The 13,966-nt window shown below is 39.8% G+C and overlaps 1 protein-coding gene across 1 annotated transcript in view; it reads left to right on the forward strand.

The window, feature by feature from the left end:
* LOC120532098 (protein ZGRF1-like) overlaps positions 1–13,966 on the forward strand; it is a 64,693-nt gene that overhangs the window by 13,061 nt on the left and 37,666 nt on the right. Inside the window, exons 6-11 of the mRNA XM_039757999.1 lie at positions 799–2,728; positions 3,329–3,390; positions 4,718–4,784; positions 4,872–4,960; positions 6,711–6,774; positions 11,671–12,329. Of these exons, the coding sequence (XP_039613933.1) occupies positions 799–2,728; positions 3,329–3,390; positions 4,718–4,784; positions 4,872–4,960; positions 6,711–6,774; positions 11,671–12,329 (2,871 nt within the window). The remainder of the gene's footprint in view (positions 1–798; positions 2,729–3,328; positions 3,391–4,717; positions 4,785–4,871; positions 4,961–6,710; positions 6,775–11,670; positions 12,330–13,966) is intronic.

Genomic DNA, 13,966 nt, shown 5'->3' on the forward strand with positions numbered 1-13,966 from the left:
TCCCAGCCAACACAGGGTGCAAGGCAGGAAACAAATCCCGGGCAGGGCGCACACACACACACACACACACACACCAAGCACACACTAGGGCCAATTTGGAATCTCCAGTCCACCTAACCTGCATGTCTTTGGACAGTGGGAGCAAACCGGAGTACCTGGAGGAAACCCATGCAGACTCCATGCAGGGAGGACCTGGGAAGCGAACTCTGGTCTCCTCACTGCGAGGCAGCAGCGCTTCCCACTGTGCCGCCCTATGTTGCTATTTTTTTCTTCTTAAATCCGATGACGTTGCTTACCACCTGTTTGACATCACTCAGTACTTTTAAGTAAAACACATTTGTTTTAGTGTTCACACTTACATGGTGCTGTGACACGTTTCTTGACATGGTCAATTACTTTTTTTTTTGCCAATTCATTGCTGGATCTTAAGGAGAGCTTTTACATAAAATTGCTGTAAATTGAGCATTTGACCCATCGGTTATTGAGCAACTGGTTTGTGGACAACTGGGTTTGTTCTGTTGTTTGATTCAGGAAAGTATCTTAATAGGTAGCTGATATTCTGGATCTGCCGTTTTTGACATGATCAGAAGTTATTTTGTGTTACCCATTTAGCAAAGGTATTTATTTCAATTCTATTTAGCTTTGATATTTTAGTACCAGATGAATGTTTTGCTTTTATATCCTAGAGAACATAAATCTAAACACAAGGTGCACATGGCACTTTCAGTTTGCTTGTGTTTCTATTTTTTCCTTGTTCGAATTTTTATATGTTTAATATGTTGCCATTTTATCTTACAGGGATACCGAGTACCACAACAGATTCAGAAGAAAGCCACCACAGAAGAAAATAAACTATCAAGTGCTCAGTTACACCAATGCATCTCAAATAGCAGTCACTCTCCAAAATTTTATAACCAATCTCCTCTGTTTGCCACTATTACCAATAAACAAACCACCACAATAACCCGTGGTGTGGATCAAACCATAGGCACCCATTTGGATGTTCCTTTAACAGACCAAATTGTTCAAGCGTCTTCTTCATCCGCATCCCCTGATTTGTCTTTTCTGCCAACACCCAAGTCCTGTGTAGAACCTTCTTTTCACCCTGGATTACAGGAAAGCATTGAATATGTGACAGACAAGGAGCAGAATTTAGAACTTCTTCAGGATCTTCCTACCTTTGGTCACTTTAATTCTGTCAGTAGTGCATCCAAAAACATAAGAAACACAGCACAAATCTTAGCATTACTTGGTTCTGATAAATCCCAGAAGGATGCTTTACCAAAATGTGATACAACTTCAGTCAGTAAGTCTTTTAAAGCAAACCCTTTTATAGACCAAAAGAGCAGCGTCCTTTGTCGAGACTCCAAAAGTGTTCAGCCAGAAGAGTTGTCCTTCAGTTTATCACATCCTTCAAGTGCAATTTCTCCTAAAGGTTACTTGAGTAACAATATATCCTTTGATTACAGTGTACATCGTGAGGCGGATGTGAAGTTAGATTGTAAAAGTATAAAGAACGATGATTTGCTGTGTGCACAGGATCCTTTAAGCACTGCTTGTAAACTGAACAGTGTTTATCAAAGCAAGTTAAGCCAGGCAAAAAGGAGTAAATGGGAAGCATTTTTGCCAGAGAAGAAAATGGAGGCTGTTGAATGTAATGATATTTTAGTAGACTTGGATGACTCCACAATCTCACATTCTCACACACCTAACGTCCCTTTCTGTTCAGTGATGAGTAGTCCGGGTGAGTGTGACTTTCCAAGTGTAAATTTCAGTTTGCTAGAAGACTTTAGCCTGGATGAAATGGAAAGCACTTCTGCAATAAGTAGTGATCTCAAATCTGAAGAAGATCTGTCAAACCCTACTGATAAATGTGCACTTCGTGGCATCATTGGTAAATCTGAACAACACAATCTGGAAGGCATGGATAACCTGACTCTGCCCTGTGCTGATGTTCATCTGGCAGGGAAAGATCTAAGTGCACAGTTGTCTTCAGAGAGACGGGTGAACAATCAGAGCACTGGTAACTCAGTCCAGACACTTCATACATCTGCCACTGGCCAAGAATTAATGGTAAATGAATTGACTTCCTCACATATTAAGACATCTAAGTATGGGTTGAAGCAAACGCTTTGTGGTTCTCCTGCTTACTCCGGTAATCAACAATTAGGTGATTATAAACTTTCAGAGACACCTTATGAGGAGAAGTCACATTTAGAATTTGGAAAATGTCTGAGAAACCATGAGGTGGCGAAGGAAAATTCACCCAGATTGCCACTTTGTGGAAGATCAAAGTGTGAGAAGCCTGAGCAAAATCTTGAAATAGCAGTTGGCAGAAAATATGACCTGCAGAATTCTGAAGACCCAGTTAACGAAACTATAAATCAGATAACGGTCACCCAGGCCCAAGGTGAAAACACACCCGACTTAAAGACAGATGACAATTTTCATAGTTTCCCTGAAGTAAATCACGATAAGACCAGAGGCTTGAAGATGCCAGTCATACCCCAGGGGTTTTCCACGGCCTCTGAATATACTTTGTCAGGCAGCACAGGAAGAGAATGCTGTGGGAATGAATCGGCACAACTACCATTTGAGAAAGAGGAGCATCTTTTACTATTAAAAAAGCTTTCTCAACATAGCAGTGCCCTGGAGATCCTGGAAGAAATTACGTCTTCCTGTGGCCAGCTTGATAGTTGGACCCGCAGCAGTGTTATGGACAAGACAGGTAAAGCTCATGTGGCTACATGGATAATAAACTTGAGGATGTTGTTATGTAGAACACATGGTGTAAATCAAAACTAAGCTTTCATTTTTCTAAGAAATTTAGAGTATCTGGTATTGTGGATCCTCTACAACATAACCAAGCTGTATTTTTTGGGTGCTCCATGTCTTGTGAAAGCAGCGTCAACAGTATATCTGAACCTGCCTATTCCTTTAAGGCCGAGTTAGGCAGGCTTGATCCCAAAGTGCCACTGCAGCTGCAGAACTTATTTCAAATCTGTTTTATCATTTGAGGTCACATCCACTATTAACAAGTAAAACAAGTCCAGAATGAGTGTTTCTGCATCGACCCATTAAATATAGAAACTAATTAATAAATTTTATTTAAAGACTTCAGTTACAAGTAGGAGCTTGTTGATAAACTGCTGCCACCTTTCAATGTTGGTCCATTCATACTTCAGATGTGGTTGTATAAATGGAGTTATGGGCACGTTTTTTATTTTACACAAAAATTAAAGCTGACTTCAGCTGGGCTACACTGATACACTGCAGTGTCAAAATGTGTAATAAATTTATATTTTGTTTTTCTTTTTTTTTTTTTTAGGGGTTACAAAGGAAGCCGTAGATTTGAAAACAGCACCCATTTGTAAAGAGACCATACATGAGGTAAATACAAGCATGCTTTCACAGAAACAATAACTTACTTTTAGTTAGTTCAACCACACTGTTCATTTATTTGATCAAAAGGATGCAATGCAGTGAACATTTATGCAGATAAAATTAAGTGTAAGGAGAATTGCATGTATCTGGAATGATTCATTCTAGTCCTACTTATTATGACTGTAGTCCAACTGCTCTCTTTTCTTAGCTTTCAGACAAACCAGAATTCAATTCAATTAATGCTTATTAAGCACATTTCCACTTATGTGCCATGCAATAATTACAAATGTACATATTGTGAAAGATAAACATAAAACATATAATTGAACCATCATGCAGTATGTACAAAATGACATATATACTGTACATGTGTGCAGTCTGGTTTAAAGTTCATATTTCAATTGTTCTCAGTCAGCTTCATTCTGAAAAGAATCTTTGGGTGGACAAACAACGACAGTGTCATTTGGATAGAAATCCATTACTGGTGACGTTACATCCACATCATGGCTGACTACACACTGCAGCTCCTGTAAAAGTGACTCCGTTTTGGTTTTTGGCTTCTGCCCGATTACTTTTGTTTGCCTGTGCAAATTACATTTTTGCCAGTGATTCAATTTGAGTAAGAGTAAATATTCTTCCTGAATGTGCCTCGCATGTAAAAATTTAATAAAAACAAATACAGTAATCGGAGAAGTATGACCTAATAAAACAGCCAAGAATGCCAACAGCACACTGGTTGTCCCACTAACTTACATGGTGTTCAGCGCAGGACATAATTGAATTTGTCAGCTGGTGATGGCAAGGAAAAGAAATTCGGGGGGAATCATAACCCTTGATTTTCATGTAATTGTCACTTTCATACTTGGCTCTACAAGTTACTGCATACAAGACTGGAGGGAGTGAAATGTTGATGGACTGGATGCAAACCAGTGCTTTGATAGTTTCAGAATGTCAAGGAGACGTTTGATTGCCTTTGACAATATCAAAATTTTGGGTGCCAAAAAAGTTGTTGTCTCTCCCTGACCAAATAGGATACACTTACAAAATGTTGTTGAGATTAGCCCAAGGGTGTGGAATTGAACTTTATATACTGTATAAGATAGGGCCTTCATTCCAACTGCAGTAAGGATATATAAAATGGAAAAAGGTTCTACAAATAATGGGGTAACGAACAGACCTGAATGTGCCTTTTAATGCTGTAGCCCAATACAATTCTGGTAAAACATTTTGCACAAAATGCTTAATAATCAAAAGGAGATCAGTGACCAATGTAAGATTCAATATAATGATGTCATTTGATTAAATCATTTTTATTTTTGTTTATTTATTTTAGTTCTCTGCCTCCCAAACAAGTTTTAAGATGAGTGATACTTTAGAAGAACCCGTCAATTCTGCCGCAGGTACAAATACATCGTGTGTTTTAATGATTTTTAAGACAACTATTTGACAATTCTGTTAAACGTTTTCTTGTTTTCATGTACATTTAGCTCCTTTCCAGTGGTTGTCCCCTACTTCAGATGCTGACATGGATTTTGAAAGCAGCCAGTGGTCATTCTGGGAACCAAAACATCCATCGGTACGCGTGTTTCTTACCTTGTGGCAATCGAAAAAATAAAATCTGCCAAAAAGTAAATAGATTTAAAAACCACAACTCACAACTTTAGCATATTAATCCTCCAGCTTTCAAAGTTAAACTCCATAAATAGTTTTTCATTGACCAAACTTGTATGTTTATGATTCACTTTAAAAGGCCTTTGCAGTTTTCCATCTAAAAGTATCCAAAGTTAAATTATAGAATACTAGCCAACCTACGGTGTACCATACGCCCCATAATCAGGCCGGTTTTTTAATGATTTTTAAGCACAGGGAGAAAATTAACATTTGAAAAATCGGTAATGTAATAAATCAGCAAGAAAAGCAACATTGTAACAATGCACGGAACGAACCAACACACAATCGTCCGTGACTGAAAAGTGGCGGACCACCATCGCTCCTGTACCCACCTCCAACTCGTCACTTGAGTCGTCGTCGTCTTTGCACAGTCCAGATACACCTGTGACTCACGTAGACTTTCCGTGTTCCTGCAGGAGCATCTAAGAAGACGCACGTTTGTCGCAGATGAATTGCTGTATGTAGCGTGTAAAACAGTTTGCTATGGTGCACGTGGTCGTGCGTCATAACCGAAAACTCGGTTTTTAAAGACTGCTTACTTCATTGTGTTTTAACCTCAGTTGTAAAGGATTGTTTTAAGGATCCCATGGGATACCCCTCGCAAACCGTTTTACATGCTGCATATGGCGATTCACCTCCGGCATGGCTCCTTCCTGCTTGCGCCATAGGTGTCTTACTTGTCGGCGGCTTAGTGAATCCACTTTCGGCGTGCTTTCCATGGGTGTCTTGCCTTAGTGAATTATATATATATTTTTTATTATGAATATCCCAGTGAAGTACCAAATTTATGGTTCTTCAAGAAAATGACGACAGTGGTAAAAATTAACATTTAATTTTAAAGGAACTGGTGGTTGAATTTCCATTACCAGATGTATTAATTGGGAGTATTAAACTGGGCTATTGGATTCTCCAGTAAAGCATTTCTTACATACTATTCTGGTATATAAGAATATACATACTGTACTGGTTATTTATGCATCACTGGATATGCAAACTTTCACATGTAGGTCATTCTCTAAATTTCTAAAATTAACTCTGTATAATTTGTTATACTCAAGTATAATCTTTTAACCAGTAGCCAAGCAATAATGAAGTGCAAAGCCTGCCATTAGATGACTAGCTAACTCATGGCTCTAAAACATGGTTTCTAGTAAGTCACAATTTTTCCTCAAACCAATTTTTTAAATATATGAAATTTATATAATTTACATAATTTTGAAATATTTCTTTCTTAGCTAATGGTGCTGATCATGTCATTCACTGTGTGAAGGCCATACTTTGCTTGAATTGATGTTTTGCATGGTGCAAGCTTGACCTAGGTGCAGTCGATGGACAATTGATTGGTCAAATATTGTTAGTTTTGATCGGCACCAGTATGACTGGTCATTCACTACAGTGTGTTATTTATTGCAGTGGGGAATTAGCAATCTAAAATACAGGAATGAAAAGGATTTTTGAGGAATTATTTGGGAAACGTAAATTGGGGCTGAAACATCTGATTGTCTCAAGAAATGCTGGCTGTCTGGTCACGCTGAGCTGGCTCACAATTTTCTTCATCTTATCATTTGTTTCCTTCACTAAATATGGTAACATTTAATTCATTTTGATATTATTACTTTTTTTTAATTTGTTTATATTTTTATTTTGTGTTCTAGGCAAAGTCACCAGCACAACAGGTGCCTTTACAGTCAGCGTTTTTATTAAGAAGCTATAACAAAGGTAGGGTTACTAAAATTCTATAGAAAAAGTGATCAGAATTTGAGATTGGTCAAGCATTGATAGTTTAGAGGAGGGTTTGTATACTTTTTATATAAATGGTTAACACACAGAGCTTTGACAGTCCGGGTATGCTGAGAACCAAAGGGGCATCTTCTTGCATAAGCAGGCAGATCATTCCTCATCTTTAGTCCTGTAACTAAATATTCAACCTTCTGCTTTTTTTTATAAGTCTTCAGTAGACTGGGTCCTAATGCTTGCTCCGATTTGTAAGTGATGATAAATTCAGACAAGTAAGCAGGACCATAGCCATTTAGGGCTTTATATGTAAGAAGAAGGATTTTTAAATAAACCCTAGTTTAACTGGAAGCCAGTGTAACAAGTTAACTACAGGAGTTATGTGGTTGTTCTTTTTAGTTCTTGTAGTGATTCTTGCAGCAGTGTTTTGAATGAACTGAAAGTTGCATGTAGATTGGTTTGAATTGCCACTGACTAATGTATTGCAGTAGTCCATACTACTAGAAATGCATGAATTAATCTCTCTTACAAATCATCTCAATTTTCCATTTTTTTTAATGTGTACTTATTATTCTATTCTGCGTACTATTCTGACTTCAGTTTATTATGTTGCTCACATTGTAATGAACAAGTTTTACTTAAGAGAACAAATGCTAACTACAGTCCTTGGAAGCAGTGCCAAGTGAATTGTGGAGACAGGGCATTTTGCAGAGAAAGATCCCATGTTATAAAACAGGTTCTCACTTCACTTACATTTAGACTATCTGTTCTCAAGTTTAAATGCACAAAACATTTTAACCAGCATCAAGGTCTAGTTTAGTTTAATCCTATGTTTTAACCTGACATTAAGGCATAAAAACTCGCCTAAGTTTTTGTGTGAATCAGAAACAAGGTCATGTTCTACCTGGAGAACAGAAATGAAGAAACTGTCCCCCACTTGCTCCTAACATCTTTAAGTTTACATTTCTTCATACTGACATAATGTGCATTTTTTTTTATAAACTGGTATTTTTAAGAAAAGAGTTTAAAAGTGTAAAGTGCAATAAAAATGTGCTTTCCATAGTTTTATAGAGAGCATTGGCTGGGCAAGTGACTTGTTCTGGATAACTCAGTGATGGGAACTGAAATGGCAACTATGTGCTTTACAGTCCTGTAGTTTGACCTCAAAGGTACCACATCATCTGACTGGATACCTCAATAAAGATGTCTAAAAATTACTTAACGTGCCTTAAAAGAACGTTTTTTCCTTAACATCAGCAAAACTAAGGAACTGGTTATTGACCTTTGCCACACCAAAGCAACTCTGTGCCTGATTAAGGGAGTTTCTGTATAAGTGGTGCTCTCCTACAAGTAATTGGGGGTTCACATTAGTAATGGGCTGGACTGGTCTCGTAACCCATTAAGTAATAAACAAGATCGGGCAGAGCAGGCTTTTTTTTTTGGTTTTTTTTTTTTTAAAAGAAGATAGTGACATCCTTCACATCTTCTAAAACTTTGTGATATAGTCAGTCTGGGCTGGTAACATCATTTTAAGAGAGGCCTACCGAATCAACAAGCCAATTAAAAGGGTGGGCTCAGTTATGGGGGATACTGAAACCCCTGGAGGTGGCAGCAAAGGAGAGAGAAGTAAAACAAAACTGAACATCATTATGAACAACCCACCTCTCCATAATGTACTGACACTTGGGACTTCCGGCCAACAAATTATTCAGCAGAAGTGTGTCAAGAAATGGTACTGGGACTCCTTTATACTGTAAAAGAAAACTAAGCCACTGTATTTAATTTAATTTAATTTAACAAAAGGAGCTCTTTATAAGCATTAATGCTGATCCAGAACTTTAAAGTTAAAGTCCTGAATACCCAGTTAACACAGTGCTCACTCTATAAAGTTTGAAAATCACTCCCCCCTTTCTCTTAGCCAAGTCATTAATCAATTCCCAAACTGCACAGTTTTTATCAAACAAGAGTTGGGTCATGTCTGGTGACTTCTGGGTGACCCATAGTTAGTAAACATATTATCAGCTTTATTTCTTACAGAGCTCATTCATTGTTTTATCAGTTAAGGCCTCTCTTTAAACTCCATTACACTCCTTTAACAAGACCGGTCGTAAGTCACATCACCTTTATATAACACTAATGACTGCCTGAGGAAATATTTTCTGGGTATGATATACTTATTAAGTACATATAAGCAGCTTGAAGCGGGGTGCCACCATCTAGAGAGTTGTGGAGAGAGCAAACCAAATGAACAACGTCTTTAACAGGTTTGAACACACTAACCAACTCTCACCTCCGAGAACTGCACCTTCCACCCATCCTTCTGCTGATACCAGCACAGGTGAGACGTACCCACCCACAATTACAGCAGCGCAGGTGAGCAGAGAGCTGAGGATACTTCGTGCCAGCAAAGCAGCGGGTCCAGATGGAGTATCGCCACGACTGTTGAAGGCCTGTGCGCTGGAGCTGGGGAGTCCTCTACAGCGCATCTTCAAACCTGAGCCTGGAACAAGGGAGAGTCCAGAGGCTTTGGAAAACATCTTGCATCTCCCCATTCCCAAAAGTATCATGTCCTAGTGAGCTGAATGACTTCCAGCCTGTCACTCTGACATCACATGTGATGAAGACCATAGAGGGGCAGCTGCTTCACCACCTGAGACCACAGGTCCACCACGCCCTCGACCCTCTGCAGTTCGCATACCAGGAGAAGGTGGGAGCGGAGGATGCCATCAGCTATATGCTACACCGATCCCTTTCCCACCTGGACAGAGGCAGTGATGCTGTAAGAATTATGTTTCTGGACTTCTCTAGCGCCTTCAACACCATCCAACCTCTGCTCCTTAGGGACAAGCTGACAGAGATGGGAGCAGATTCACACCTGGTGCCATGGATCGTGGACTATCTTACAGACAGACCTCAGTATGTGTGTCTCGGGAACTGCAGGTCTGACATTGTGGTCAGCAGCACAGGCACGCCGCAGGGGACTGGACTTTCAACGGTCCAGTTCAGCCAACATACATCGGACTTCCAATACAACTCGGAGTCCTGCCACGTGCAAAAGTTCGCTGACAACACTGCCATCGTGGGCTGCATCAGGAGTGGGCAGGAGGAGGAGTATAGGAACCTAATCAAGGACTTTGTTAAATGGTGCGGCTCAAACCACCTACAACTGAACACCAGCAAAACCAAGGAGCTGGTGGTGGATTTTAGGAGACCCAGGCCCCTCATGGACCCCGTGATCAGAGGAGGAGACTGTGCAGAGGGTACAGACCTATAAATACCTGGGAGTGCAGCTGGATGATAAATTGGACTGGACTGCCAATACTGATGATCTGTGCAAGAGAGGACAGAGCCGACTATATATATATATATATATATATATATATATATAGGGTGGTCCAGATCTAATTATGCAATTTTCATTACGCTATAACTTAAGTTTATTACATAGAAAATCACCTGAAAAATCCCAGACCTTCGAGAAGTGTGCGAACTGATGACATGAAGAATCATCTTTGCGCCGAACTGCAATCGTCCCTGCATAAATCAAAGTCATCCAGACGATCTAGATCTGCATAGTTAGATCTGGACCACCCTGTACTTCCTTAGAAGACTGGCGTCCTTCAACATCTGCAATAAGATGCTGCAGATGTTCTATCAGACGGTTGTGGCGAGCGCCCTCTTCTATGCGGTGGTGTGCTCAGGAGGCAGCATAAAGAAGAGGGACACCTCACGTCTGGAGAAACTGGTGAGGAAGGCAGGCTCTATTGTAGGCACGGAGCTGGACAGTTTGACAAACATGGCAGAGCGACGGGCGCTGAGTAGGCTCCTGTCAGTCATGGAGAATCCACTACATCCACTAAACATCTCCAGACAGAGGAGCAGCTTCAGAGACAGACTGCTGTCACCATCCTGCTCCACTGACAGACTGAGGAGACCCCACACTATGCGACTCTTTAGTTACACCCATGGGAGGGTAAACGTTAACATTATTCAAAGTTCTTGTCTGTTATACCTCCATTGTTATCACTCTTTAATTTAATATTGTTCTTTATCAGTATGCTGCTGCTGGAATATGGGAATTTCCCCTGGGAATTAATAAAGTTTCTGTCTGTCTGTCTGTCTGTCGATTTAAGATTTGGTTACAATGCAAAGAAAATGACTAGTATGAAACTATTTAACAATCCTGAAACCCAGTTCATTACTTATTGTTAAACAACAAAATGTATTTTGCTAGAGACAGGATTTAAGGTTAACAGATCAGAAAGCAAACCCTGAACAGAGACACACATCCACATAAGTGCAATACAAATGGAGCATTTATTCTTTCACACTACCAACAGCAATATGCCTGGATAGCGCCTCACTGGGACTGGGACTGCCAAGCCAGCAGTTTTCTTTCTTTTTAATTTTCTTGCTTTTTAGTCATTCTGTTGTGTATTCAGACCATAATGTGAGTGAGTGAGTGTTATGTGTATATATACTGTAGATAAGCAAAATTTATAGGCACTCTTTTAGTGGGGTTGTCTAGTATTATGCATACTTTTAATGTGTCAATGCTTGCAAAATCTACTAATGGTACTTAGTGAGAAGTTAAGCAAAAATGACACCTTTTATTGGCTAACTAGAAAGGTGTAAGGCATGATTACATCTCGCCTGAAGAAGGGGCCAGAGTTGCCGCTAAAGCTTTCATATTGTAATTTTTCTAATTAGGTAATAAAAGGTGTCATTTTGCTTAACTTCTCACTACATCCATAATGGCTAACATGGTACAACACCCTAGTACTAATGGTACTTTATAAATTTGTTTTCAAAGTCAGCTACTACAACTGTGAACATAAACTACAAATACACTTTATAATTTTTAATCTTATGTTGCCTTAGATGGAGAATCTGCCTCAGATTTGGGAGCATGCAGGGAAACTGCATTTGGTCACACCTCCTCAGTGAGAGTTCCAGCCTTCACCCCACAGACGGCATGTAATCATCCTGAAGTACCTCCAGACACGAAGTCCTTTTCAGATGCAAATAAGTGCAGCGAGGTTGAACAGTGCTTGGCAGTTTCCTCCTTGAACTGTTTCCACAAGCACTCACCTAGCCTTTCTTTCTGCAGAGTCAGGCCTGGGGACATAAAGGGTGAAAGAGCCTTCTGCAAAGAGGGCACTGAAGCAGGCACACAGGAACCTAGACTGTCAACAATACAACATGTGACTTCCCAAGAAAGACAAAGTAAATGGCTGAAGTATCAAAACACTTCCACGTCTGATAGAATAGCTCAAAATAGCGGTGAATGGAGTGGAACGACACAGGATGAGAAGAGTGGGAGAAAGGAGGCTGTGATGCAGAAAGATGTTCCTGAAGACCCTCTCAATATCCATCTGATAAAAGAAACACTGGTTAAACAGTACCAACCTGTTTGCGAACAAGGTATAATGGCAGGGAAGTGGGTGCATTCTTTGAATTCAGGCAGAGCTCATCCTGGCTACAATCACTGGAGCAAACGCAGTGCTTCCAGTCTCTCGGGAGCTTCGACAACTTTGCAGGTTTGAATTATTTTCATCTAATAAAGAATTATCATACATCCTGTATTAGGACTTGATTTAGTCCTCGGTATCAGCAGCTGTTTATATCACAAAAGTAAATTTTGCTCATTATTATTGAACTCCTAACGGGAGTCAGCAGCACACACCCACACCCTCTACTTTAACTATTTTTCATTTTTTTGTGCTTATTTTGAAGGAGCCATATAATTATGACATTAAACCCCAGTAATTGTCACTATTGTGAAGAAAACTAATAAATTATAACACTATGGTTTTTATATTGCTAGTATTCTACTATAGCGGTGGCTCTGGGGCTAAAGGATTTGGGCTGGTAACTTGAAGGTCCCAGCATTGACATTAAGAATGCTACTACGTTGGGCCCTTGAGCAAGACCCTTAACCTGCAGTTACTTGAGGGGCGCTGTACAAATAGCTAACTGTGCACTCTGACACCCCCCAAAAAAAAACTCTCTGGAGAACAATCGGAACAAGTGGGGTCTGCAGCTGCATTTATCACAGTCACTGTAACTTCAAACATCACAGCACTATTTTTGTGCAGGCTGAGCAAAGGAATTAAGATGTGCCTATATCATTAAAAAAATAAAAGTGCTTGTATTTTTAGATCCTGGTTTAGACATTCACAGTATGCAGCATCCATTATCCAACCTGCTATATCCTAACTACAGGGTCACGGGGGGTCTGCTGGAGCCAATCCTAGCCAACACAGGGTGCAAGGCAGGAAACAAACCCAGGGCAGGGCGCCAGCCCACCGCAGGGCATACACACACACCCACCAGAGACAATTTAGAATCGCCAATGCACCTAACCTGCATGTCTTTGGACTGTAGGAGGAAACCCACGCCGACACGGAGAGAACATGCAAACTCCACGCAGGGAGGACTTGGGAAGTGAATCCGGGTCTTCTAACTGCGAGGCAGCAGCACTACCCACTGCGCCACCGTGCCGCCCTCAGTATGCAACAGTATTTCTCAAATATAATCTATATCTCTGTAGATTCAGCCACTGGTGGTAACTTCACTTGTCAAGTAGGTTTGCTAATGCCAACGTTAGTGATGTCCCTTTACACTACTCCCAGTCTCGGTTTATGTTATTACATACAGCACTGCTATCTAGCGTTTGGGGGTTTAGAAACAACACAAAATGAAACCGTGTGTGCCATGAATCTCTGCATGTAAACTAGTAATCAAAATTCAATACAATTTTTTTGGAGAATTAATACAGTATCAAAAAACAGAATTTTTTAACACCCCTACATTTAGTTGTGTGTTCAGACCAAATGTGCATGTTTAGTTATTTATTTATTTACCTACCTACTTGCTTATGTATTTATTTATTTAAAGAGCTTTTGTAAAGGACCAAATTTCCCCTGGGAATAAATCAAGTTCTGTTATCTGTCTGTCTGTCTATCTTTCTGTCTCATACATAATCTTTCTTACTCATTAGGAAGCGCACATTTCCGCAGTGAACAGATAGATCCATATGCTGTACTATACAGTATGTTAGGTGATGGTTTTTCCTACGAATCTTCTCATTCTTTTTGCTTTTTTTGTTTTCAATGTTATTCTCTAAATTTAATCTGATTTTTATTTATATCAGCAAATGTTGGATTAAAGAACT

Source organism: Polypterus senegalus, chromosome 7, assembly GCF_016835505.1.
Source record: "Polypterus senegalus isolate Bchr_013 chromosome 7, ASM1683550v1, whole genome shotgun sequence".
In the NCBI taxonomy this organism is placed as follows: Eukaryota; Metazoa; Chordata; class Cladistia; order Polypteriformes; family Polypteridae; genus Polypterus; species Polypterus senegalus.